The sequence below is a fragment of the Rhinolophus sinicus genome, chromosome 11 (genome assembly GCF_057876585.1).
Source record: "Rhinolophus sinicus isolate RSI-liver-muscle chromosome 11, RSI-T2T, whole genome shotgun sequence".
Lineage (NCBI taxonomy): Eukaryota > Metazoa > Chordata > Mammalia > Chiroptera > Rhinolophidae > Rhinolophus > Rhinolophus sinicus.
The window spans coordinates 24,199,165-24,227,147 of record NC_142511.1 but is presented as its reverse complement, the minus strand read 5'-3'; the positions used below and the strand labels follow the sequence as shown (position 1 = coordinate 24,227,147).

Sequence of the window (27,983 nt, the reverse complement as noted above, 5' to 3'; positions counted from 1 at the left end):
GGACAAAAATGAGCCTATGAGAGCAAGCCTGCCCCTGGCTGTGTGGAACGATGTGGGCTTCCGCCTGCCCTGAGTCAGGAGATGGACTTAAAGGGCTAGGGAAACTGGCTTTGAGTCACAGACACACTCACACATTGGGGATTTAATTTTTGTTTTTCTTCCCATAAATACAGTGTGGGATGTGATACCAGCCCCAGTCCAATCTCTGTGGGGCTCTGGATCTCTGCTCCCAACAGTCCTGATGGCCTCTTGAGTTGATTTGGGGATTTGAGGTCAGTCACTCAGCCCATCCTTCCTTCTGGACTTGAAGAGGTCCGGGTGTGACAGGGAGATGAGTCAGTGCAGGGTGGGGGCCTGAGGGAGTCGCCCCATTTCCTTTCCATCCCCCTCCACCAATGAACCAAGAGCTCATCTCTTCTGTTCAGACCATTGAGCTGGTGCCTTGTAGCCTTCGGAACAGCTGTGGGAGCCGAGAATCATTACTCCAGACAAAGAATGAGGAGCACACTCAATATCAAGGTTATTACAAAGCTGGCCTTGACCACTGAGAGCAGTGCCAAGTGCAGAATGGAGGGGGCTGCGGGGATGTGCCCAGAGCGGCGGGGGCAGGCACAGGGGACCACTGCCCCGTGACTGCTCCAAGGAGAGAACAGTATCTGCCACCTGCTTTTCCTGCTGTCTTTGGCTGTCACACATCCTCTCCATGTCTGGGGCCCACACCTAGACAGCTCCCCAGAATCCCTGACACTTTCTAGACTCTCTGAGTGTCCATTTCTTTTCCTCTAATAAGGAGCTATTAATAGCCACCTTCCTCTATACCCACCCCTTAGGCACAACTGCCCCTGGTCCCCTCACCTCATCTGCTCCTGTCGAATGGAAGAGCAGGGAGAAGAGGAGATGAGGTAGGCCAACCTGGGGAAAGGGGGTGCAAGGGGAGATGGGGAAGGTCGACTGCACCTGGGGCAGCAGTTCTACCAACTCCGCGTGCTCCCTCCACCCCAAGGCCCCACCACGAAGCTGAACGCACTTACCGAACTCAGGAAGGGGATGTTGAAGGCATTGCCCAGGAAGCCAAAGGCGACAGGGAAAAAGCCCCTAGGAGCAGAGGGATGGAGGGAGGGGTCAGTGATGGCCCAGGAAGGGAGCATAGAGGGGAGCAAGGCTGCGGTCCACAGAAAGGCTCCAGCTTTGACTCCCTGGAGAGTGGACCCCTGGGCACTGGGGGCAGGCTTGGTTCTGTACCCCTGGGGTTTGAGAAGCAGCCAAGTGGAGTGGTTAAGTGTGCAGGCCCTGGGGTCAGACTCCTTGGGTTCAAATCTTGGCTCTATTACTTACTGGCACTATATGAGCTTGGGCAAAAATTTCTCTGGATCTGTATCCAGCTATAAAATGTAGTTAATAATAGTATCTACATCTTAGGGCCTTACACAAAGAAATGCTGAGGAAGTGTTTGTTTTTATTATTGTCACTGTTTCTCCTCTCCAGATTGGGTGTCTCCATCTGCTGCAGGTTCCCTGGGCTCCAGGTTGGGCTAGCTGTTAGGAGCTGTGCTAATGTCTTCTTCCTCCTGCCTTGGCCCCCCACTTTCATCAAACACACCTTGCAGAGTCTGGCTGGGATACAGGTGTGATCCTTCAAAGGGCTCGTAGGCACTGAGGCTGGAGTGGGAAGGGGCTCTCTGTCTAGTGGAGAGGTGAGGGGATCGGAAATTTGAATTCTGCCTGAGCTGTTTCCTTTCCTTGGGCCGCAATTCCCTGAGGTTCACCTGCATCCCTGAGGTCTCTCATAGCTCTGATTATTTTTTGCCCCTACAATGTTGGTGCAGAGTCTTGTCCAGTCTGACTTTGGGTTTGAACTACTGAATCTGCAGTTGCCCGCTGACAGTCCTAAACCCTCAATAAATGGTCACTGTTGTCAGAATTTATTTGTTTTCCCTACTGAATTACAAGTTCCTCAGAAAGTTTCTCCCTGTTTAAGGCCATGTCCCCAGACCTAGCCCTGGATCAGGCACAGAGTAGATGCTTTTTATATATTTGACTCTGAGTAAATGACTATTTGAATATTGAATAAATGGATGGCAGAACATGTGTGAGAAAATTCATTTCTTGAGGACAAAGTACACGATGTCTATGAGGTCTAGGCATTCAGCTAATCAGGGTGTTTTCAAGGCTACGCTGAGGAGACTGAGGATTCCTATGGGGGTCCAGGGGTTCCTGACCCCCACTGCTTCCCATGATTCCATAGGTCATGATTCTTCCAGCCCCCATCATCCCCATCCCAGCCCTGTTCTCTCCACAGCGCTCCAGAGACACTGGGCGTCTCCCCTCCCTCCCCCATCTTCCCTAATATCCTTTCCTTTCCTCTTAAGTGCCTTCCAGTCTTCTCTTAGACCCTGCCCAGCCCTCAAGGCCTGTCTCACGTCCTGCTTCCTCTAGGACATGGCCCTGACAGTGGCTACACATCTTCACTGAGTCCCACCCTGCCTTTCCAGGCCCAGGCTGACACCGGACTGGCAGAGGGATGTGGAGCCAGGAGCCAGGAGCCGGGGACATGCTTCTACCTGTGAGAACTCGGGCGGGTGTAGCCTCCCTGCGTGTTGGTTTCCTTATCTGTAGAGGATGATCCTACCACGGGTTGTGGAGATGACAAAGTGAGATGATGGTGATGAGCGTGCTTAGTGCATGTTTGGGGCCTGGCAAGTGATAGATCGTCCTCCCCATCTGGATCATTCAGCTTAGCACGGGCCCTGTGTCTCCTCCCTGGGGACAGGCGCAGTGCTGTTCAGCGTTTGCTGAGGGTGGGTAGAGCCCTTCAACCTACTGCTGGAGCGATCTTTTCCAGTGTCTGCTCGATGCCCCTCCCCGTTTTCAATCCTTCCGTGGCTCCCATTTCTTGCAGGATAAGTCCAGCTTCTGCACACCCTGCCCAAATCCATCGGGCTGATCTCAGCTACTCAGAGACCCTGATAGCCCGTCTAGGGGAAAGGGCCCTGCACTCACTTGAAGAGGTTAAAGAATCCGTAGGTTTCTAGAAACATGCCCAGAAGGGGCCAGCGCAGGAGCACAATGGCCACACCTCCCAGGAAGAAGCTGGTCCCCTTGAGCTTGTGTCTCTGGAAGAAGAAGGAGAAAGTCTTCCTCAGGCCGATGATGAAGAAGAGGCCTGTCAGGAACAGCAGCTGTGGGGGAGGGAGACGAGCATGAGTACAAACACAGCCAGGCCTGGAGCCACGGGCAGGCATGGCGCAGGGCTTGCTAACTCTTCAAAGAGACATGATATCAGAGAGGGTGGTGACCCAGCCATGTGGCAAAATCCCAGAGCCTGGAATAATTTGAGCTGGTTAGGAACGGAGCTGCCCAGAGGCAGGGGGCTGGACAAAAAGAACTTTGAAGGTCTCTAGTTTCTCACCCAATTCAACCCAATTTCTTGGATCCCCAGCACTTCATATATGACTTCATTTCTCATCACACGTCCCAAGGAAGATGGGATAGTGAGAGTCTCTCCATTTTAGGAAGGTGAAGACTGAGGCCTACAGAGGTTAGGCAGCCATACCCACAGTCACAGGGAAATGCCCGGGCTCCACTGCCCGTGGGGTTATACTCTAGGCCTCCATTTATGGCTCTGTCACTGTCTTCAGCGTGGCTCCTAATGAGCCCTTAAGAGAGCCCAGGCTCCTGTCAAATTTAATTCTAGCTTTCTTCCAGCATGTTCCATCCACCTGGAAGTGCTTTATCCACCTCCGTACCCATTTTCCTTTCCAAATTCCTTCTCATCCTTTTCCAATTGGGTATGCTCTCTTTCCTACAAGCACCTTGTTTCCTATTAAATGTGTTTGTCTTATGACTTTACCCTGTCCCTGCCCGCCTCTCTAGTCACATGTGTTCGTGTAACATCCCTCTCCCTAACCAGAGGGATTCCTCTTGGCACCCCTAAGGGCTCACCCAGAGCTCGGCATGAGAATCCAGGTCTCACATTCTCTGCCCAGCAGGACTTGCTGTCCATTTCCAGCCACCCTTGCCTGCCCAGGCTTCATGGTGCCTGACCACTGGATGGGCACGATTTGAAGGAACTTGGGTTGACCCCAGCAATAGAGACTTCAGGGAGGTTGGGGGCAGTCCATAGGGCAGGGGCACTCACGTTTCCAAAGGCCAGGAGCACGGAGTCAAAGTACAGGAGTACTCCCAAGAGGATGAAGAAGACGCCAAAGCCGGTGGTGCCCATGCCAATCTCTGCAACAGGTGAGGAGGTTGTGGTGGGGTGGGCTCTGGGGTGTGGTGGGGACACTGGAACTTTCCCCCATCTCCACTGGACAGGTGCCTTCTGGGGTAGGGGATGGGGTGGCAAGATTCCCTTTCCATCCAGGAATCTTGGTCTGTGCTCTTGGGGAATGATGGGACAGGAAGGGATGGATGGGCACGAATCTACTCTACATTTAGCACCCGGAAACTGCTGGTCAGCTCTACACATCACGGCATTCTGTCCTCACAACTCTATGAGGTAGCTAGTGCTGCCTCACCACTTTTCATTTTCAGCTTCCTGTTGGCTTCAAATGCTGCATAATCCAGATCATTATCAGGATTGGGCCCCCGGCTGAACATAAGCATCTGCCGACGATGATCCAGTCCTCTTGCAGTTGGGAGCTACTGACACCCACCCCACACTTAGGCAGAAGGGGACCACCGACAACTCATGGCCACCAGCCCCAAAGGGTCTCAAAACCATCCAGCTGACCTGCCTATTTCTCAAGAGGCTCGCCCTCCTGAACAACTCTTCACCCTGTCTTCTTCCTCCTCTAAACTGTCCCTGTCCCAGCTTTCCAGCGATGGCCTCTCACACTTGACTGGAAAAATAGAGTCATCAGTCAGGAGGGTGCTCATCTTTCCACCTGGAGTCCACACCTGAGCCTGCACCTGCTCCCTTCTCTTCCCTTCCTCCTGCAGCAGCCACCGTGGCATGCGCCACACGCCCCTGAGCCTCCTAATTTCAGCCACAGTGGCCAGGAAGTTCTGTGAAAGAAAGTTCTGGACCCACGGACAGCACCCCAGCCCCAGTTTGGCTTTGTGTCTCAGGGCATTCTTCGAAGCCGCAGGAGTTTGCTTCGAGCCAGGGAGCACGGTACAGATGTGCGAATATTAAGACCCCTTGTTGGTCAAGGGCTACATTTTTGACATTTTTATACATATTTCAGATTGTTCCCCTCAAGAAAAGTTGTTACAATAACAGGATATGAAGTTCTTTTTTTCTTAAACCCTTTCCGTCACACAGAATTTTTCATTTTACTTACCTTTACCACTCTTTTCATCAACAAATAATTTATTGTATTGCTTCATTTTTCAATTGAACTAAATTGAAATTTTATTTTAAATTGTGATAAAATACACATAAAATTTACCGTCTTAACAATTTTTTTTTAACAGCTCAGGCATTTAATTAGGTTCTTCGTAATTAATGTAGACACCAGTTTGTGAGGATAAACCCCATCTGTGAGAGCAAACACAGAGCAGAGCTAGCCCCGGAGCTGAGGAACAGCTTTCATTTTCGGCAGAGTTTGCTAGTCCACAGTTTTCTGATCAATGTTGTGCTGCTCTGTAATCTCGTGTTTCTCTTTCTCTGTGTTGAAGATCCTGGTGCCTGGGCTTACGCAGCTGCTTCTTCTGGAAGTAAGCAGCAGTGAGATGTTTGGGGATTTTCACACCACTGGTATCAATTTTGGTGGAGGTGGCGATGACAGATTTCTGGTGTGTTCTATGCAGAGGAACTCGATTGAGGGACAGAGGTCCAGTAACAAGTAGCCACTGCTCAGCTGCTGCAGGAAAACCACCCTCTTGCCTCTATGGTGCCCAGTGGATGATTAGAATGGTCCCGGGAGTGATGCTGGCCCAAAGTTTTCTCACGTGCTGACTGAAGGGTTTCTTGCCGCGGCTCAACAGCTTTCAAGGCACATCTTCAGTAGGATAATATCTAGGCATTTTGCGAAGTTTAACCACTTGCGTGCCACCATTCTTGTCACCACCAACTGGTTTTGTGACAGTAGCAAGAATCTTCTCCTTTTTCTTTTCAATCCTCACTTTAGCTGCTGAGTACTTCCTCTTGTACATGGCCTTTCAGGAATACATAGCTGATTGGAATACCTGCCGATTCCGCTGACCAGGACAGGGTTTCGGCTGCAGTGGGGCTTCCCCTTCTTAGGCGTTTAGGCCTTGAGGTTCTTAGGCATTTTGGCCTTGAGGTTATTACCCTTCTTAACCTGCCCCCAGCATCAGCCTGCTTGGCTTCAGGTTTCTCCTCCTTGGTGTCCGGCTTCCCAGCTTTTCCACCCACCATCTTGCAAGTTGGGAAAGCCCGTCTTAACAATTTTTAAGTGTACAGTTTGGTGTTATTGAGTACATTCACATTGTTGTGCAACCATCGTCACCCATCTCTAGAAGTCTTTTCAACGTGCAAAACTGAAACTCTGTACTCCTTAAACACTAACTCCCCACTCCTCCCTTCCCCCAGTCCCTGGCACCCACCATTCTACTTTCTGTTTCTATGACCCTGAGTACTTTAGGTACCTAATATAAGTGGAATCATATAGTATTTTTCATTTTGTGACTGGCTTATCTCGCTTAACACAATGTCCTCAAGATTCATCCATGTTGCAGCATGTATCAGTCAGAATTTCCTTCCTTTTTAAGGCTGAATAATATTCCATTGTATACATTTTGTTTATTCATCTGTGGATGGACACTTGGGTTGCTTCCACCTTTTGGCTCTTGTGAGTACGTTTCTCTGGACATGGGTGAACAAATATCTCTTCAAGACTGCTTTTACTTCTTTTGGATATATACCCGGAAATGGAATTGCTGGATCATACGGTAATTCTATTTTTAACTTTTTTTTTTAAATTTTTATTGTGGGATATTGGGGAACAGAGTGTTTCTCCAGGGCCCATCAGCTCCAAGTCGTCCTTCAATCTAGTTGTGGAAGGTGCAGCTCAGCTCCAAGTCCAGTCGCCATTTTCAATCTTTAGTTGCAGGGGGCACAGCCCACCATCCCATGCGGGAATTGAACAGGTAATCTTGTTAAGAGCTCGCTCTCTAACCAACTGAGCCATCTGGCTGCCCCTCCGGAAGCTCAGCGGCAGCTCATTGTCTTCAATCTAATTGTGGAGGGCGCAGCTCACTGGCCCATCTGGGCATCAAATCGGCAACCCTGTTGCTCAGAGCTCGAGCTCTAACCAACTGAGCCATCCAGCTGCCCCGATTTTTAACTTTTTTAGGAACCACAATATTGCTTTCCATAGCAGTTGCACCATTTTCCATTTCCACCAACAATGCACAAAGATCCCAGTTTCTCCACATCCTCAACACTTGTTATTTTGTTTTGTTTTGTTTTTGACATCCTAATGGGCGTGAAGTAGTATCTTATTATGGTTTTGATTTGCATTTCCCTAATGATTGGTGATGTTGAGCATCTTTTGATGTGCTTGTCGGTCATTTGTATGTCTTCTTTGGAGAAGTGTCTAGTCAAGTCCGGTGCCCATTTTTTAAACAGGGTTTTGTTGTTGTTGTTGTTATTGAGTTGTAGGAGTTCTTCACATATTCTGGATATCAACCCCTTACCAGATATATGACTTGCAAATATTTTCTCCTGTTCTATAGTTTGCCTTTTTACTCTATTGATTGTGTCCTTTAATGCACAGAAGTTCTTAATTTTGATACAGTCCAATTTATCTATTTTTTCTATAGTTGCCTATATTTTGATATCAAGAAATTATCGTCAAATCTAGTGTTATGAAGCTTTTCTCCTATGTTTTCTTCTAAGAGTTTTATAACTTACTTTGAATTAAAATGAACTTTGAATTCATTTTTACATATGGTATAAGGTAAGAATCTGACTTTATTCTTCTGCCTGTGGATGGCTATTCAGGTTTCCCAAAATCATCTATTGAAAAGGCTGTCATTTCCCCATTGAATGGTCTTGGCACCCTTGTTGAAAATCATTTGACCATATATGCCAGGGTTTATTTCTGGGCTCTCCATTATATTCCATTTGTCAATATGTCTTTATATCAGTCCCATACTGTTTTGATTCTTGTAGCTTTGTAATCAGAAAGTGTGAAACCTCCAACTTTATTCTTCTTTTTCAAGACTGCTTTGATTATTCAAGATCCCTTGAGATTCCAAATACTTTTGAGGATGGATTGTTCTATTTCTGCAAAAAAATACCATTGGGATTTTGAAAGAGATTGCATTGAATCTGTAGATTGCTTTGGGTAATATTGACATATAATAATATTAAGTATTCCTATCCATGAATATAGGATGTTTTTCTATTTATTTGTGTCTTAAAATTTCTTTCAGCTACATTTTGTAGTTTTCAGTATACACGCATACCTCATTTTATTGTGTGTCACAGGTGATGTGTTTTTTACAAATTGAAGGCAAGATCCTCCACCAGCAGAAAGATTATGACTCACTTTATTGTAGCGGTCTGGAACTGAACCTGCAATCTCTCCAGTGTGTGCCTGGAGATGTTTTGCCTCCTTGGTTAAGTTTATTCCTAAATATTTTATTCTTTTTGATGTCACTAACCTCATTAGAAATTTCCATTGATAAATGGAATTGTGTTGTGTCCTTTCAAAAAATTACTAATGAGGTTGCACAACTTCAAGTTTATGTTATACAACTTCAGGTTTATACTGCACGTACAGTTTTGCAACTTGCTTTATTTACTTAATATAGCTAGAATGCCTTATTTTCTTTTTTATTGTAAATTGTATGGTGGATAGAGATATGGCATGAGTGTCTTCTTGAGATAAAGGGAAGAGTCTTTTTAAACTACAACATGTATAACTTTACTTGAAATGGTTCAATTTTTAAAAAGAAAACATCTAGGTAATTTTTAAAGAGAAAAATTTTACTGAACGTGTTAACTAACATCTTAGAACTGACCCTCACAAGCCCTATGGTATCATTGCCATGTTTTTGCAAATAGTTGTAAAAAGTCTTGCTGTTAAGAGGTAGAACTGTATAAACAAAACAAAACAAAGACAAAATTATTGAGACTAAACTTATTGGCTGAGTTATATTTACAAATGAAAGAAAATGAAACAACATCATCTTCTGTGTAGTTAATCTTTCATAATCTGTCTCCACATAGATTTGAATAGGATTAAGACCAGTTCTAGTATAGAAATAAGGCCAAAGGGCTTCTTTAAAAGAATCATTCAAATTATAGAGATGAAATTTATCATTCAAATTATAGACCGAAACCTCACTCAGTTTATAGTCCAGAAAAATGCCAGTCTTATTGCGTCTCTCTTTTGGCAGAGTTGGATTCTGTTAGGACCCAATGACAGATAATTTCTGTCACCATATGGCCCAGCTGCCCAGAATCCATCTTGTACTAATGGCTGTTTCTCACCAACCTCTGTGATCTATTCAGGCTTGTTTCCTACTTCCACTTCCCAGGAAGGCCTACCTGAATACTATCTCTTAGAGCCCGGGACACCGGGCAGAGTACAACCCCCTTGAGTCATTATGAAGGTTGTGTTCTGTCCTTCCATATTGCGTGATTTTTCTATCCTCAGAGACACTAAGTTGGGTGTCGAGAAGTACATCGACTTTGTCATGATACTTTTTCTATGGTACGGATATTGTGGAGGAAGACCATAACCGTATTATTTCATCTAAATGACAAAGGTGTTTTAAGTTTTTATACCTGTTATAAAAATACCTGTCTGTTCTTAGCTTAAAACTGCCACAAAAATACGTCATTGATTCCAGCTCTGACGATCCTTCTTTCCCTCTTATCTGCTTTAGATGCCTTTGTGTGGAAAAGCAATGTGAACATTTTATTGGGTTTCCATTTTGTTTTGTTAAAACAGCCAACAATGTTCATCCTGTAAACATTTAAGAACAGTCTCTTACTCATTTTGTAGAAACAGCAAGTTTCCCGAATTCACACTTTATGTCTTTTCTCCTATGTTACACTTTCTTCTGCAACAGTGATTTGCCAGCTTATATAGTTATTACGTTTCCAACTTGTTCTACTCTCTCCTTTAAGGGCTGGTGCCATTCCAGAATTTTCCTGTGAGGGGGGCAACCTTCTTTGTGGGCCACACTTAGTGCTTTCAGTGTTGATTGGAAAAACTGCATAATGGATGCAAAATCTCACTGACAAGGGTCAGAAGCTGTTTTGCACACACAGACCTCAGACCTTCCTCCGCCTCCCACCTGAGGAGTAGCAACAGACTGGGGCGGCGGGAGGAGGGAGGCTCTGGTGACTCTTCAGGGCACCGCATAGTGAAAAGCAGGGACCTCTCCAGACCTCAGAGACAGACCAGGTTTAGGGCTCCCTGGCATGTCTGGCTGATGGCTGCCTTGTTTAGCCCCCATCCTCACGTTCCAGAGCAGCTGCCAAGAAGAGCCCAGAGCTTGCAACCTGTGACAAATGAGCCAGACTGCCCCAACCCCCACTCTGTACCTCACATTAACTGAAGGCAGGTTCAGTTGTCTTTCTGGCTCCAGAAAAGAGAGGCTGTACAGGGAGCCTTGGGACACCATGCATTTCTCTCTCTCTCTCCACAATCACAAATGGATAGAAAAGTTGCAAATACAGTACAAAGAATTCTTTTCTCGAACCATTTGAGTGTAGTTGCCACAGGCTATCTCATCACCCTTGAATACTTTGGTGCGGTTTCCTTTGTTTTCCTATGTACAACCAGGAAACAACCATCAAATTCAGAAAATTAACATCGATATACTACTACCATCTAAAGTCAGACCCCATTCAAGTTTGTTGTCCCAGTAATATATATCATTTGTAAGGAAAGGATCCGGTTCAGTATCATGTGTGGCATTTGGTTTCTGTGTCTCTTTAGTCTCTTATGTCTGAACACTTTCTCAGTCTTTCCTGGACATGATGTTGACACTTTTGAAGATTTGGGTCAGTTATTTTGTAGCTGTTCCTCTATTTGAGCTTGTCTGATGTTTGCTCATGACTAGATACAGGTTATGCAGAAGTCTCAAGATGTGGTGCTGTGTTTTGCTCATTGCATCTATTATGTGATGCACGATTTCAATTTGGCCCATTACTGATGATGTTTCTTTAACCTCTTGGTTAAGTTGGTGTCTGCCAGTCTCCTCCATTATAAACTTCCTCACCACCCTGCCCTGATGTTACCGGGATGCCCTCCTCGCCCTTCTTTGGCATCAGGCCAAACTCCAGTGTGAACCCCCTTCCACCTGGCTGAGGCTCTGACTAACCTGCTCTGGGCACCCCATCCCCCACCCCTTCTACCTAATGGCTTTACGACTGAATTGTTGAGGAAGAGGAAGGAGGGAAATGGGGAGAGAAAGAGCCTTCCTTCAATTTTCAAAATTAACAATGGTGATTAATAGTAACAACCACTAACACTAATGAGCACATGGTGCCAGGCACAGTCCAATCACTTTAAGTCTTATCAACTCATTTACTTTTCATAACTGCCTATGAGGTAGGTAGGTAGGTGTGCTGTCATCCACATTTCACAAACAGAACTGAAACACTGAGAGATCAAGTCACTTGCCCGGGGCACCCGGCTAGCAGCTGGCAGAACCAGGGTTTGGTCCCAGTAGTCTGACTCTAGAAAAAGTGTCTTTAACCAACCCAGTCCAGTCCAGTCCACTCCTACTGTCATGCAGGGTGTCTGCGGGGTCTCCTGTCCCGCTCCCCACATAAGAACGCAGGACATGATGAGGCCAAAAAGGAACACCCACGGACCCATAAGTAGGGGAATCATATCACTATATTCTCGCTGGCAGCATCCGCCTCTCTGCAATCCGCTCTTGCCAGCTCAGCCACCATCTTCTTGCTAGCCCCCATTTTCCTGCTAGCGTAGCCACAGCAGTTATATTAGTGGCCAATGGCTCACTGGTTACAGCTGACGGCCAACCAGCCACAGCTGATGGGCATCCAATCACAGTTGATGGCTGTCGTGCGGGAGACCCTGCTCGCTGCGCCATTTGTCGTGCGGGGAGGCCTGCAGGGTCTCTGGTCCCACTCCCCACATAACGCAGGATATGGTGAGGCCAACAAGGAACACCCACGGAGCCATAGGTAGGGGAGTCATACCACTACGGTCTCACTGGAGGCTGGGTTCACTGGACGTGCGACCTGCTGTCCCTTTTGTCTGCAACCCACCGACGACTCTCTTTCACTCTCCTCCGCTCTCCTCCGTAGCCACAGCAGTTATATTAGCGGCTAATTGGCTAACTGGCTACAGCTGACGGCCAATCAGCCACAGCTGACGGCCATCTACTACCCGAGCCAGCACTCCTCCACGTGAGGCTGAGAGCCTGTAAACTACTTTCTGGGGCTCTGTCCCCACAATGGCCATTTACTACCTGAGCCAGCACTTTCTACGTGAGGCCGAGAGCCTGGAAACTGCACTCCTGGCTCTGTCCCCACACTGCTATTCTGGCCACTCTTTTCTACTCTCCTTTGCCAGCTCCTACTTCTCTACCCACTAAAGGAGGTAGAGAAAGAACAATTCTAAATGCCAGTACCACAAACATCATAACTGTTGTGGAACAAGATTAACATTTAATGAAAGATCCAGCTAAAACATACATACATACACTCATACAAACAATTATTTAGAAATTCCCATAGGCAATATTCTATGGGTGTAGTAAAAAGTTAACACGGGAGTTTGTGAAAGTGTTATTAGTGTTTGTGTACTCAGTCTATCTAAGTCTTTTGACTCCAATTCCCTTCCTTCACAGTTCAGCCACATAGCGATTTAGGTCAGCATTGCACTGTGGGTGTGAAGCAGGGCCCAGATGGGCCCTGTTGGGACACAGCCCCAGACAGCAGTTTCCAGGCTCTCGGCCTCACGTGGAAAGGTGCTGGCTCGGGTAGTAGATGGCGGTCAGCTCGGCTAGTTGGCCGTCAGCTGTAACCCTTGAGCCATTGGCCACTAATATAACTGCCGCGGCTTAGCTGGGGAGTGGAGTTGAGGAGAGTCGTCGGTCGGTTGGCAGAAAAGCAGACAGCAGGTGGCACGTCGTGTGAATCCAGCCTCCGGTGAGACTATAGTGGTATGACTCCCCTACCTATGGCTCCGTGGGTGTTCCTTTTTGGCCTAGCCACATCCTGCGTTCTTATGTGGGGAGCGGGAGCAGAAACCCTGCAGGCCGCCCCACACGACAGGCCCCCTGTACTCAGAATGCCTCCGGGATGCCCTGCTCCCATCCAGGTGGGCTTCACACCCCTGTGGCTGAGCTCAGAATGCCTCTGCAGTGCCCTGCCCTGTTCCGGCTCCTGGTCCCAGAGAATCAGCTGTAGTTGCTTGCTAATTACAAACTATTGCTGAGCATTTTTCTACGTTACTTCCCACCACCATTCCTGGACCGCTGGTGCCATAGGAGATATGAAGACAGAAGGGGGCATCATGACAGGAGAATAGACCTCCGGGATGTCACGCTGCCTCTGGGAGAGTGCCCTGATTTCCCCTTAAGTACCCCCCGCCGGCCTGAGGATGTAAGGCAGTGTTTGGAGGTGTTAACCGCTGCCTTCTCAGACCCCCAGTGCTCTGAACGCCTGTGTCGGTCTATTGGCTGAGCAGCGCAGGCAGCACGAGCCCCGGACTCGTTTGGTCTCCAGTTATAGGTGATCTTTTTTGGAATCGACTCATCTCTGTGGCCCGCTGTTCCGATGGCCCCTGATATGTCAGGAGAGGTAATGAGGCCTAATAACTCATGATCCAACAAAGCTTAAAAATTGGTATTCATTAATGAACCTGAATTGTTTGGCTTGGATTTATAGTAAAATAGCATTTGACCATTTAAAAGCTATTTTTAAATCCCACAGTTGTAAGCAATAAATTTTGAGAGAATATTTTAAAGTTGGATGTTTTACTAAAATCTGACTTACCCTTGCAAAACATAACAGGAAAAATAAAATATGGTAGTCAGGAGCTTGAATCATGTTAAATATATCGAAATAGAAAATGCCATTTTAAAATTAGAACATAAATCACAAATACATTTTGGATGAGAGATTTGAGGAAACGATGAGCTTATGCCTTTGGGACCGTCCGTCATTTCTTCTGTTATCTCCTATTCTTGGGATGTGAATTGAACTTTGGCCCAAGTTCACATCTCTTTCCATTTTCACACATATTCATTCCCGTGTCTTTAAATATCACTTCTGTGGTAACAAGGTTGATCTTTATCTTTAATACATTAAATTTATTATTACTTATTTAGGCCTCTGAGCTTCCAAACTCATATCCAGCTGCCTACTTAGCATATCTGCTTGGTTTGCTCTCTTTAAGGAATCTTGAATTCAACAGGTCCAAACTGAGCTATTGATTGTCTTTCCTTAAACTTGAAACTCTCTTGATTTTCCCCAAATGAATAAAAATGTCAGCAAACACTCGGCAGTTTGCAGCAAAAGCCACAGAGCTAGCCCCGAGTCTCCTCACTGCTCCCTCGGTCAAACCACAGCTAAGTTTTATTGCTTCTTCTTCCAAAACGTATCTTGAAAGCTGTCTGGTTCTCTCCACTCTTACCATTTAATTCCAAGCCACCTTCATTTCTGTTCTGGACCCCTCCAACCTTCTATGAGTCTCTGCTTCACTGCTGCCACCTTATTGTCCCTTTTCCACACAGCCGTCAGGGATCTTGGAAAACATGATCCAATCACACTCGCACAGTGTCCAATCCTTCATGGCTCCCTACTGGGCTTAGATGAAACAGTCTTCCCATCCATTCCTCTGCTCACAGGCCCTGCCTGCATGACTGGGCCTAGGCCTGCTTGTCCAACTTGGTCTCCTGCCACTGTCCCCCTTGCCTGCCATACTCCAACCACATCATAATTTCCTTTATTAGCCTTCCTGCCTCAGGGCCTTTGACTATGCCCTTTCCTCCCACTTGTTATGGCCTAAAGCATATTCACTCTTTAGATGTTAATGGAAATGTCGGTTCCTCAGGGAAACCTGGTTCACTCTCCACTCCCTGACCTAAATCTCGTTCCCTCATTTCTTTCTCTCATAGGATTTAGCACATTCTTCATAGGAATTAGCACATTTTGGTTTTAATAAAATGTTGGCTTGTCAGTGGGCTCAGGCCTCAGCCCTCTTCTCTCTATATTTTTAGAAATATTAAAGTCACTTGTTCTGAACTAGGGGGTTGGGGGTAATTTTGTTCCTCAGGAGACATTTGGCAATGCCTGGAGGAGAACTTTTTGATTGTTACAACTGGGAGTGGGAGTGTGCTACTGAAATCTAGTGTGTAGAGTCCAGGAATGCTGCTAAAACCCTGTAATGCACAGGATATACCCCACAACAAAGAATTACCCTGCCCCAGAATGTCAGTAGTGGGGAAGCTGAGAAACTGTGGCCCCAGGTGACCTCATGGACTCTCATGGTTTTCAATGTCATCTACACGCGGCAAGCCCCAAGTTTCTCCCTCCATCCCAGGCTCGTTTACCCGACTACCTACTTGAAACCTCATCTGGACGTCTAACAGCACATCAAACTCAGCGAGTCTGCAACCCAACTCTTCTAATTGCTCAGGCTGAAAATATCGGAGGCATTCTTGACTTCATTTTCTCACACCCCACATCCAATCCATCAGCAAATTATTTCAGCAATTTCCTCAAAACAGGTCCAGCACTGGCCACTTCCCACCAGTTCACTGCTACCACCCTGGTCTCTTCTACCGTCTCTCACCTCAGAACTAGTCTCCCTGTTGCTGAACTCACCCCTCGACAGTCTATTCTCAACCCAACACCCAGAGTGATCTTATAAAAATATAAATAAACATATCACTTTTTTGCACAAAACCCTCCAATGATTTCCCATATTATAGAGATAAAACCATAGTTCTACACAGTCTGGCCGCTCCGGGGTCTCCCTGACTAAATCTTACCACTCTCCCCTTTACTCACTTTACTCCAGCAACACCAGCCTCCTCCTACCTCAGATACACCAACTATGCCAATGCCTCAGGGCCTTTGTACTGGCTGTTCCCTCTTCTTAGGACATTTTCCCTCCAGAGAGCTGCATGGCTTTCCCTCCTCACTTCTTGTGGATCTCTGTATAAAAAGGCCCCGTCTCAGTGAAGCCTTTCCTGACCACTCCTCCCGCCTCACACTCCGTAGCCTCCTCATCTGCTTTATTTTTCTACAAAGGCCGCATCACCACCGGACACACTATTGAGATAGGAAAGTCATAGGCAGTTAGGGACAGGACCGCGGTGGAGGGCATCACGGCCCAGACAAACAGTCTCAAAGTGAGATGGGAAAACCGTGGGCAGTCAGGGACGCCTGCAGAGGCCCTCAAGGCCAAGAGAACAGCAGCTGACAGAAAATAAAAATGTAGGAAAGGGAACTAGGTGGGAGCAGCTACCACAGCAGACTGCAGAGTCAGCCAAGATCTCAGCCCAGGTGCAGAAAGGGGTGTGGGGGGAGCCCAACTGGCTCCTGGTAAACAACTTAGAGATTATGGATCCAAGGATATACAGTCTCCATCCAGCTCAGCTTAGTCTGCGGGGTATTCCGTTCGGATCCCCCCTCTCTTCGGAGAGCTGTACTCTTGTGCTTTTCACTTTTGCAATAAAACTGTTCACTGCTTCAATTTACCTCTCCGGGTCCACGTTCTCCTTCTTTGAGTGCGTGAGGCCACAAACCCAAGGCAGCAGAATTCTATATCATTTGGGGGCTCGCCCTTGGGATTGATGGAGAGGTAAATATTATCTGTGCCTTTCTACTTGCCTTTCTACTTGCCCACTCATGGACCTTCATAGTTTTTTTCTCTTTCTCCTGTCACACAAATATTGGGCCTTCGTCAGCCAGTTAAAGGCAACAAGCGTGGCTGCCAATCTCAAGCCTTGGAGGACAGGTCTCCCTGGCCCGGAGGTGGCTGATCCCCTGATTTGCATCGGGAACACGGCTGCCTGCCACTCGGCTTCTTGGCTTCTCTTTCTTCGGGGGGAGGGGAACATCCTCAGCAAGTGACTTGGACTGCTCCCTCCCATATTGTTGCCTTCTCTTCAGCCCTTCCTGCTCTTGATGTTTTGTGACACGTTGGTCGGGGCTGTTTCCCTGTTAGACCTCCTCACCCTCCTGACACATCATTCCCCACAACACCTAAGGTAAGACAATGGAACTAACACAGTATCAGACTGATCTAGCCACAGAGGGTCTAGTTTTAGCTCACCTCCCGAGGGCAATTATGGACCCACATCAGGTTTTCTTTAAAGCCTTGGGCTGCCAATAGCCCTGCAGTCAATGTAAGGAAGAAAGAGCATGTTTTTGTGTAGCACATACTCGGTGTCGATTTTCTGGTGATTGCACCGTCCACGGTATATATCTAGGACGACATCCCTGAAAGCCAGACTAGCTCAGCCAGTTACTAGTCTACCTCTCCCGCTGCCAGGATACTAATAAGGCCTCCACTAACCTTACACATCTTAGCCAGATAGCCTCCCTCTATGAGTCTAAGATTTCTGAATCTCTTTTCCTCTAGCTGTCAAAGTTTGTTCCCTCTTATAAACTGCCCCCTCCAAGTTCTGAGTATCATCTCAATAGTCCACTCCCTGTTAGATGAGGGAAAAAGATATGGGAAGTGCGCGGCAGGCCTATAAGATGCCAGAGGTCGTGGCATACACCCTTCCACTACTAGGCATTTAATCACCCTGGTCATCAACTTTATCACCCAGGGCCAGGTCAGAAACAGACAAACACAAAAAATACCCCTTCCTATGGGCACCGCAAAGCAAGGTCGGGAGCAGGGTGCACAGTCCAGGCAAGCGTGACTACTCCTAGCAGCCCACGTCTCCTCGGTTGCCGGCATTTGGTCACACAGAGCGTGGGAACCCACAGGTCCAGGGGACGCGCTGGCCTCAGGTGATGGCAGGGAACAGACAGCAAAGGGACACCTTTCTTCTCTCCCTCCTCTTTTGCAGATGGGCTACAAGCTCTCAAGAACCTGCACCCCTTTGGGCTGTATTCCAAGACATTGGGACAAGTTCGACCCCCATACCCAGAAGAAGCGGAGTCTAAGTTTCTCGTGTTCAGAAGCCTGGCCCTAATACAAACTAGGTGATGGGGAAATCTGGCCACCAGAGGAAAATATCAACTATAATATCATATTGCAATTAGATCTTTTCTGCAGACAGGAGGATAAATGCTCTGAGATACCCTATGTTCAGGCTTTCTTTGCTTTGAGAGACAACCCTGACCTTTATAAGACCTGTAAAGTAGACCTGGCCCTACTAGCTGTAATTTCTTGCCCACTTCCTAAGAAAAATCCTCCATATAAAGAAGAAGTACCACCTAAAGAGACAACTCCTGAGGGGGACCCCCTTAAGGAAACTCCCCCTGAAGATAGTGCACCAACATCGGGAACTAAACCATTCTATCCCCGTCTGCTGACCACCCTGCCCTCTTGTCCCCCATTTCCAGAACTTCCTGACAAAAGGACCCACAAATATAGACCCAACTTGCTTCCCCTACAGGAAATACCCAGTAAGTTTAGTCTCACAAGGGTCCAAGTCCCCTTCTCCCTACAGGACCTTAAACTGATTAAAGGGGATCTAGGAAAGTTCTCTGATGGCCCAGATAAGTACATCAGTGCCTTCAAATTCTAACACAAGTATTCAAGCTACCTTGGAAGAACACTACGCTGCTTCTAATCAGACTTGAACTGGCTCTGAAACACAAGCTGCCTTACAAGCAGCCCAAAAGTGTGGGGACGATCAATGTTTAGCATATTATGATGAGCCATGGGAAGGAAGTACTATATCAGAACCCTTCCCCATGGGACAGAACGCAGTACCCGCTAATGATTCCCAATGGGACCCCGACACGTATTTGGGGACATGGAGACAAAAACATTTTCAAGCATGCATCCTAGAAGGCGAATTAGAGTTAAACCTTTAAACTGTTCCAAGCTTCCCACCATCAGTCAACAGCCAGACAAAAATCCTTCGGCATTTTTAGAAAGGCTGAGGGAAGCCCTTATCAAACATATTTCCATCTTGCCTGACACGCTAGAGGGTGAATTAATTTTAACGGACAAGTTTGTCACACAGGCCACCTCTGACATACGGAGGAAGCTACAAAAGTTAGCTATCGGCCCTGAAGCCTCCCTAGAGCACCTACTCAAGGTTACAAATACCGTCTTTTATAACAGAGATCAGGATAAAGAGAAAAAACTTAAGAAAAAGACAGAAATGTTAGTGGCGGCCCTAAGAATGGCAACGCCTCAGGACACCCAGGGCCCAAAATCTAACTGCCACCATTGCAGACAGCCCGGACACTGGAGAAGGGACTGTCTGCAGTGCCAAGCTGTGAAAGGAGACCCCTGGGACCCTGTCCCATCTGCCAGGTAGACCATTGGAAGGTAGATTGCCCCTGGAGGCCTCTACCCTCGGGGTTGGCCTTACTTAACCCACTGTCCCCTCGGGCCTGGGGCTCCTCACCATATCTCCCTCAACCAGGCTGTCTATTGTCTATTAGAACACCGGAGCCCCGGGTAATCCTGGAGGTTGAGGGAAACACAATTGATTTCCTTCTAGATATGGGAGCCACTTTTTCTGTCCTTCTCTCTAATCCTAGACTGCCCTCCACCCACTATGTGATGGTAAAGGGAGTCACTGGAAAGCCTATTACTAAGTTCTTTTCTCAGCCCCTAGGTTGTATCTGGGGAAATATACATGCTCCTCACCATTTTCAGGGCCTCTTAGCCACTCACATTAGCCATTGGCTCCCCGACAACAGATTTCTGAGGTATCCGGCACTTTTATTAGAAGGACAGATTAAAACTTGTTTCATCTTGAACCCAACAATCTTCCTCCCCGAGGAAGGAGAGAAATTAACATATAACTGCTAACAGGTCCTGGCCCAGACCTATGTAAAAAAAAACACCGTAGACAATCCCGAGTAGACCCTGAATTTTAAACCCTCTGGCAAAATTTATTTCTTCCCTCCTAACAGCCCTCAAGTCCCACATGATACTCCCCCGGCTGCGAAGATACCGAAATTTAGCTACTGCATCTACCATTCCCGGATAAAGCAGTGGAATCCGAAAGAACCGGCGCCACCTGTGGGTCCAGAGCCAGTGAGCCTTCAACAGAGCCAGTCAATTACTCCTGTGAACCTTTGAAAGATCTAAAGCTTCTCTTCAAAACGGCCGTCAACAAATCAGATAAACTATGAAAAATAACATCATCCATAAGCTTCTACTTTTAGTTCTTTTAACAATTCTCCCAGAAGGATTTTTCAGACAGTCCTATGCCCTTTCGAAAGGATGAAAATGTTTGGGTTTACTTAGCCAAACACGTAATGAATGTGTCTGATTTCTGTCTCACTGGGGGAACCTCCGTAGAACAAACCCTTATCTCCTGCCTAATAGGAGTTTGCACCCCTTTAAACCATATAAAAAACCACACTATCTTTCAGTTTATTACAAAGCCCATTTCTTACTCTGACATCTATAATTGGGGACCCATCAGTTCCCTAAAAGACAGGAGCATGTTTTCCTTAAAAGTAACTGCTGTGACCCTGGCAGAAAAATGCGTCAAATTCACCGGTTGTTCTAACGAATGTTTTAATCTTTCAGCCAATATCAGCTTAAACTGCAGCTGCACCACCTCTGTGAGTTATGCTAGTGCACATGTCAAATGACCTGCTGGATGGGTTCTCCTTTGTGGAAAGACTGTCGACTCCTATGTCCCAGCTTACAGCACTGGGGGACCTTGCTCCCTTGGGAGGTTAACTGTCTTCTTACCTCAGAAACCTCATCAGGCGCATCAGACGAGACACCACAGGGAGCTTACTCTAGCCTGCAGTTGTAACAGTGATGCACATTTGCTCAGCCCAGCTGAATGTATATCATTATTTCTTTTCATAGTACCAGCTGTATAGCCTAGAGATTAGCTAAATAGCCTGCTCCATGGCAAAGGCCCTAAACGCTACATCACAGGCTATCCACGCCATTGGACAGGAACGAGGACAAGTCCGAGAAGCACTTCTTGAAAACAGAGCTGCCATGGATTATTTACTCTTAAGACACAACCACGGATGTAAAGATTTTAAAGGATTATGTTGTTTTAATCTCTCTGACAACTCAGTTAATTGCAGGCAAAGTTAAATAGATTCACGACATAGTGTCTGATATTAAACAGAGAAAAGGGCTTTTTAGCCTTGATCTCTCCTCCTTACTTCCTGGCTTCCCAGCCTGACTGGGCTAAAGGAGACATTTCTCATTTTTCTCTTAGTCATTGTTGTAGGGCTAACATCATGCCGTTGCCTACAGTGTATCCCAGCTTGCAGATCACCTACCAGCTGGCTGCGACCATTCAAACGACTACAACCACTGGGCCATAGGACGGAGCCCACCCAGCTCCAGATGGTCCTGAATATAAAATCTCACCAAAATTCACCCATCTGCGGAGGATGGCTGGACCGCCCTCTGAGCAACCAACCCACTACTGGCCCATACTCCGCCGCTTCTCAGCAGGAAGCAGCTAGAACGGTCTCCCCCTTCCCCTAACAGTTAGGGTTACATCTGCAGAGGGGTATTGAGATAGGAAAGTCATAGGCAGTTAGGGACAGGACCGCGGTGGAGGACATCAAAGCCCAGACAAACAGTCTCAAAGTGAGATGGGAAAACCGTGGGCAGTCAGGGACGCCTGCAGAGGCCCTCAAGGCCAAGAGAACAGCAGCTGACAGAAAAAAAAATGTAGGAAAGGGAACTAGCTGGGAGGAGCTACCACAGCAGACTGCAGTCAGCCAAGACCTCAGCCCAGGTGCAGAAAGGGGTGTGGGGGGAGCCCAACTGGCTCCTGGTGAACAACTTAGAGATTATGGATCCAAGGATACACAGCCTCCAGCTCCGCTTAGTCTGCGGGGTATTCCATTTGGATCCCCCCTCTCTTCGGAGAGCTGTACTCTTGTGCTTTTCACTTTTGCAATAAAACTGTTCACTGCTTCAATTTACCTCTCCGGGTCCGCGTTCTCCTTCTTTGAGTGCGTGAGGCCACGAACCCAAGGCAGCAGACATCAGAATCCTGTGTCACTACCTGCTGACCTCTTCATCTGTTAACCTCCTTTTCCACCCGTCTAGACTGTAAACGGGGTATGTCTGTTTCCTTCACTATTGCACACTCTATGCCCAACGCAGATGGCCACCTGGAGACAAGTTTGTTCACTGAATGAATATTATTTCCAGTTCACAATGAGACACTGGGGCTTAGTAACTCACCTGAGTGAAACGCACAGAGCCACCTCCCACCCGTCCCAAACCTGCAGACTACTTCCTTGCCCTCTCCCAAACGAAGGAGAAGAATGTTTAGGAGTGAGGATATGGTGATTTGGGGAGTGGAGCTTAGTTTCTGACAAGAAGGGACCCAGGGCTACAGAATTTTGGGTAAAGATGTTTGAATGGGCAACGGCCTTCTGGGCCCACCTTTGCAGCATCCCAGGTCTAAGAACCCTGAATGGGAAAGGCACCAGCTTGAGTGGGGAACTTGCCAGTTACCCCAGGCATCAGCCTTTGGCTTCCTGGGGACCCTGAGCAATCCCAATCCCTCACCCCTGGGAAGACAGAGGAGCCACACCCAGCCATGGCCCTGCTGCGTGGAGGATGCCAACACAGCAGCTTCAGGCTACTGCCTCCAAAGGTCACCTCTGGAGAGAGATCCCAGCTAGGAGGGGTGTCGTCTTGGCTCCCACCGAGCCTGGACAGCCCAGCCCAGCCCAGCCCAGCCCCTCTGCAGCAGGGTCCCTCACACTCACTTTGCCATTCAGTGATGGAGATCATGCCGCAGGCTGCCTGGGGGGCCTTCCTGGTCAAATCTGGATGGAGGTGAGCAGTAGGGAAGACCAAGCTTGTACATGCTCAAGGGAAGCTGACCCTTGGTAAGTTGTGAAATGAGCCTCTGGTAAATCATTAACTCTACTCCCACTTACACACACACATACTCATGAATGGCTCCTGAAAGTCGAAAGTTCCCTTCTCCTGGTTCTTCCCAGAAGGCACTGCCCCTCCACACGATGGCCACCTGGAGACATCACCCACCTGACTACTCTTCCCCCAACCCCATGCCCTAAAGTTGAGTTCACTGCCTTCTTCTCCACAAAAATTGGACTGTATATAAAAGAACTGGGACCGAGGGATACCCAGGCTCCCTACTGGGTTTGACGGAGGGTATGGGAAGAGCTGGAATCTGTGTTTCTCTTCGGAAAAGAGTGAAATTTATCTTGTAAGCAGTTTGCTTGTTTTGTGCTAGTATCCATGCTGTACCCTAGGGGGCGACAAACAACTGATTAAAACCTGTTGCTGCTAGTCTCAGAGGAAAACCAGATTGCGTTAAATCCAGGACAAAAGCACCCATGGGGAGTTAGACATGAAGGGCTTCAGTCGGTGGGCTTCCCATCGGGGTCCTGTCAGTGCCCAGCTTTGGACTGTGAGGCTGAACTTTGGAAGATGAAGGATGAATTTGGACTTGGGGTAGGGCTGGACTTTCGAGGGTGCCTCATTCACCCATCAGCTGTGTAGACACGGGTGCATTCTTTCCTCCCTCCGTGGGCCTGAAAAAGAGGAGTGGACAGTTCCTCACATCCTTTATCCCATTGCAGAGCAGTGGTTCTCAATCCATTAGCGCCAGCATCCCCTTTGGAACGTCCCTCTATTTTGAAATGAAGTCCATAGATGATGTGACCAAGCTACATACATCATTTTTAAAAATGCAAATAAAACTAATTATAATAAAGAAAAAAGAATAATTTATAATAAAACATGAAGTCTCACAATATATAAACGCTCAGACAAGACTTACCAGAAGACATAAATGAAATAGGCAGATTGCTTGCACCTATTTGTAATAAATACATTTGAATTTAAGAGAAATAGAAGACCTGAGCCATTATGTAATTTTAAAAAAGAGTAGTAGGGAATAAGCACTAGAATAAAAATTAATGTTAGGTAAGTAATAACAGACCAGATGTACTTGCATATAAAAAGAGAAAGAGGGAAATAAGCTTAATTGAAGTAGAGATAACATAGGAAGGCAAATCAGATGACAATGTGGAGACAGTGAGGAAGCGCGGCGTGCAAGCCAGGGAGCTGGGTGTTCTGTGTGCGCTGTTGAAGCAGCTGCCTGTGCTGTGGCGTGGAATGGGGACGGGGACACATCACAGACACAGAGGTCTCGGTCTTGAAACTCTGTCATTTGTGGAGATAAAATTCAGTTCGTAGGATCTTAAAAGGCCTTGAAGATCTATATTTCCCGTAGGCAATGGGGAATAGAGGATGGATTGGGAAGAGAAATGGTGATGCAAATGGCTTAAAGCAGTTACATGATGGACCCCTGGGACAGTGTCAAAGTAAAGACAAAAAAACAACAGGCAACTCCCCAAAACATTTCCACATGGAATCATTACAACATCGGTGTTCATTCTGGAGCTGCAAAAACTTCAAAAATATAAAGGACGGCAATAATATAATTTCTGAAAACATTTATTAAGGAGACCCAATGAGATCCCCTGCATTTCATCTTTGCTTTAATACTGTTTGGTCCTCTCAGGTCTCCTGTGTTAAATATTTAGTTAGTCTTTTTGCTTGTTCAGTAAGACCCTACTGCCCTGGAACTGTTTTCAACCAAACATACAGGGCTGAAATGTTATAACACATTGTGTAGACAATAGAGTAGATTATTCAATAATTTTGAGACAATGTCTTTATTCCATTTAAGTTTTTTCTCCATAATAACCGTCTCCTAATTTACTGAGTTATTAATATTCATGAAACTTATAAAAAAAACTTAGAAGCTTTTAAAAACGTTTTAGTACTATTATGAATCACAGTGGGACCGACTTCTACTGGTCGTGGATGTAGTCCACTTGCACATTTAAAAGTTGTGCAAGACAGAGGACAAGTATTCATTGTGGAAATCTGCTCTGTGCCCTGTACTCACTAAATGCCAGTAAGGTTTGCCCCATAGCACCCAGACAACTTGTTTCCCTGAAAATTTCCGAATTTCCCCCTAGGGGGCGGTATCACCCTCATTGAAACCATAAGTATGTTAAGAGCTTGGGCTCTAAAGTCAGAGCACCCTGGGCTTCTAGAAGTCATGCAGTGTCATGCACCGGGGTCTCTGATCCCACTCCCCACATAAGAACACAGGACATGGTGAGGCCAAAAAGGAACACCCACGGATCCATAGATAGGGAAGTCATACCACTATATTCTCGGTGGTGGCTGGGTTGGAGACACAGGAAGCAGGTGCCACACGATCCACAACCTGCCGTCCACTTCTCTCTGCCAACCAACCTCACTTGCTAACTGCAATCCACCATGCTAACTGCAATCTGCGCTTGCTAGCTCAGCCACCATCTTCTTGCTAGCCCCCCATTTTTTGCTAGCATAGCCACAGCAGTTATATTAGTGGCCAATGGCTCACTGGTTACAACTGACAGCCAGCTAGCCACAGCTGATGGCCATCCAATCACAGTTGATGGCCATTTACTACCCGAGTGAGCACTTTTCCACGTGAGGGCGAGAGCCTGGAAACTGCACTCCTGGCTCTGTCCTCACAGCTTCATTCTAGCTCTGTGAGACCTTAGACATTTTACTTATCTTTTTTGTGCCTCAGTTTCTTGGATAATAACAGTGTCTTTCACATAGAGATATAATGAGGATTAGTGAATAAACACAGGTGAAGGGCAGAGAACCGGGTCCCTGGCACATAGTAAACACTTTAATGAGCCATTATTATTACTCTTCTCATAGTTACAATAATTACTATTGTTATTAAATTACTATTATTAGTATACTATAAAAAACTGTTATATGAAAGACTTCTGCTCTCTTAAATGGTGGTTCTAAACTGCTCCCACAGGGGTATAAAATAGCAGCTTGGAACACCTCTCTCCCGGGCCATGGAGGCCACCTGTGAAGTCTGAACTGAACTCTCCTGAAACTGAGCCCTCCTGGCCATGTTCTCAGATGGCAGCACTGGGTACCAGAGTCGGGCCCAAGGGGTTGTCCATAGTCCACCTTCTGGAGAGGAGCCCCTTGAAGGAACAGCCCTAGGAGGAGGATGTAGGCCCTGGAAGGCCGGAAGTGATCCTCAGACTATGCAGCCCACGGCCTGGTCACCGTGGGGAGGGCCTGGGGGGAGTGCACTACTCCCTGGGGCTGGGGAAGTGGAGAGGGGAAGGACACCTCAGGGCTGAACGGCAGAGGCCCTGGTGACAGCTTTCAGTGAAGGGGGTGCTTGGGAAACATTCTCCCTCTTCCCGCATTCCCCTGAAGGCGGCTGAGGGGCCTACACTGTGTCACCACCACTTCCTCACATTTGTAAGTGAATTCGAGTTTTCACAGTGTTTTTCTTCCATTTTCTCATTTGACTTTCTTGAGAGCGCCATAAGATGCTATGAATGTCTCCATTTCACAGATGAGGAAAGTGAGACTCCTGGATTTATTGACTTGTGCAAATCTTCATGCAGCTAGCAAGGAGCTGAGCTTGACATCACCTTTTCTCCCATCAGTCTCAGCAATGTGGGGGGGTCAGTTCTGCACTGGAGGCTCAGAGATGAGGGGTTGCAGCAAGGCCCCAGTTCCCTGGCAGCAGCCTGGCTGCCTTTCTGACACCGATATGCCTCTCTTTAAGAGTAAATAAATGACCATGCAGTTACCGAGCACCACTCCTAGAAGGGCATTCTGCTGGTTGCTGTTTCATTTACATTTCCTGAATACCACCCCGTTTTACAGCCCAGCCTGGCTCCATGGATGCATTGGAGAGCTGCTCTGGGCTGGGAGGCAGAGCACACAGGGACCTGTGGCCATCATCCTGGGACAGGAGCCAGCCCTTGCTCGTGGGTACAGCCACTCCCTGTGGTGCTCTGTGCTCTCACATCCCACCTCCTCTCCAAGCCAAGGCTCTGGCCTAAATGGCTGCAGATAGAGACCCAGCCTCAGCGCCAGAAATTGACAAGTTCCCCAATATACCTCCCCAGGCCAAAAGGCCTCTGTGTTGAGCCTTCATCTTGTCCCAACTCTCCCTTATTCACAAAGGACATCAGTGTTTATAGCTCTTATGTTACAAAATCCAAAAACTAGTCACTTTATTTGTGTCCACTCTACTAGCCCTTTAGGGATTAGGACAGGTGTCCAGCATTCAAATCGAGCCATTAGAACCAGACCAAGGCAAAATCAGGACTTAGAGGAAGCTTGCCTTCCCATCTCCTCTTTCTCAATTTTCTTCTCTTCCTTGAACCATTAATGCTTCCATCTCTCCCGGACATCCTGCAGGAGTCCAGCTGAGGACTGCCATTATCTTGTGTTCACGTTCTCTCTAAGCTCCACCCCACAGACTTTATGGGGCTTCTTAATTCTTATTCTTTACAGAAAGATTTCAAATTGAGCAGTTCTGGTAAAATCCTTCACACTGAGTGCCAACTGATAACCACTGAGTACCTGCCAAGAAAAGTAAAACAAAGGCATTGAGCTTGGATGAAAAGAATTTGTGTGGCCTTTCTGATGCGTCCCCCTCTCCTCCCGCAATCATAGACCTTATACCCTAAAACAGAAACACAGGGCACCATGTAGTAATCGAGAAAGGCTGGAAATTATTTTTCTTCTCCTAGTCCTACCCTCAGTCTCAGAGACCAAATCCAGGGGAAGCTTCCAGGGCCTGAAGCATCTTGTACTCCCATTGTACAGGACCTTGGGACAAGCCTTGTTCGTGGGTCACCTGGGCCAAAAAGATGACCATGGTGTTGGCAGCACACTCTCATGGCCTGAGTCATGAGGGCGGTGTCACTCTTCTGAGAACTCGGGGATTGCTGCCTGGAATGGGGGCTGACATGTGCAGCCTGAGGTGGGGCATTGGTGCTGATGGTGCATGTGCTTTAAACCCAGCTCTGCCCTTACAGAAGGCCTGGCCCCAGAACCCCTATAAACTGCCACGAACCCCAAGGCCAGCCACAGCCAGACACGGACA

At 47.2% G+C, this 27,983-nt stretch overlaps 1 protein-coding gene and 1 pseudogene across 3 annotated transcripts; both read right to left on the bottom strand.

Annotated features, from left to right (window-relative positions):
- Positions 1 to 127: 127 nt before the first annotated feature.
- GOLT1A (golgi transport 1A) lies at positions 128 to 22,906 on the bottom strand. Of its 3 annotated transcripts, none has more exons than XM_019711373.3 (5): positions 22,774 to 22,906; positions 4,138 to 4,229; positions 3,000 to 3,178; positions 1,032 to 1,095; positions 128 to 460 (listed from the first exon to the last, which is right to left on the bottom strand). In XM_019711373.3, exons 1-5 carry the CDS (start codon positions 22,796 to 22,798, stop codon positions 422 to 424), a joined length of 399 nt encoding a protein of 132 aa, XP_019566932.1. In that variant the 5' UTR covers positions 22,799 to 22,906; the 3' UTR covers positions 128 to 421. The 3 variants fall into 3 exon arrangements, with proteins under 3 accessions (XP_019566932.1, XP_074178301.2, XP_074178303.2); XM_074322200.2 differs by lacking the exon at positions 128 to 460 and adding an exon at positions 799 to 912; XM_074322202.2 differs by lacking the exon at positions 128 to 460 and adding an exon at positions 799 to 912 and having other exon boundaries at positions 3,000 to 3,112.
- LOC109434449 (large ribosomal subunit protein eL6 pseudogene) lies at positions 5,448 to 6,473 on the bottom strand (annotated as a pseudogene).
- Positions 22,907 to 27,983: the final 5,077 nt, after the last annotated feature.

Bases quoted from the DNA above. Each gene is read 5' to 3' on its own strand.
- GOLT1A (XM_074322200.2), bottom strand. From the start codon at position 22,798: ATGATCTCCATCACTGAATGGCAAA. The intron at 4,230-22,773 runs GTGAGTGTGAGG...CACCTGTTGCAG, and splicing joins CTCCATCACTGAATGGCAAA to AGATTGGCATGGGCACCACC. The intron at 913-1,031 runs GTAAGTGCGTTC...CCCTTTCCCCAG, and splicing joins ACATCCCCTTCCTGAGTTCG to GTTGGCCTACCTCATCTCCT.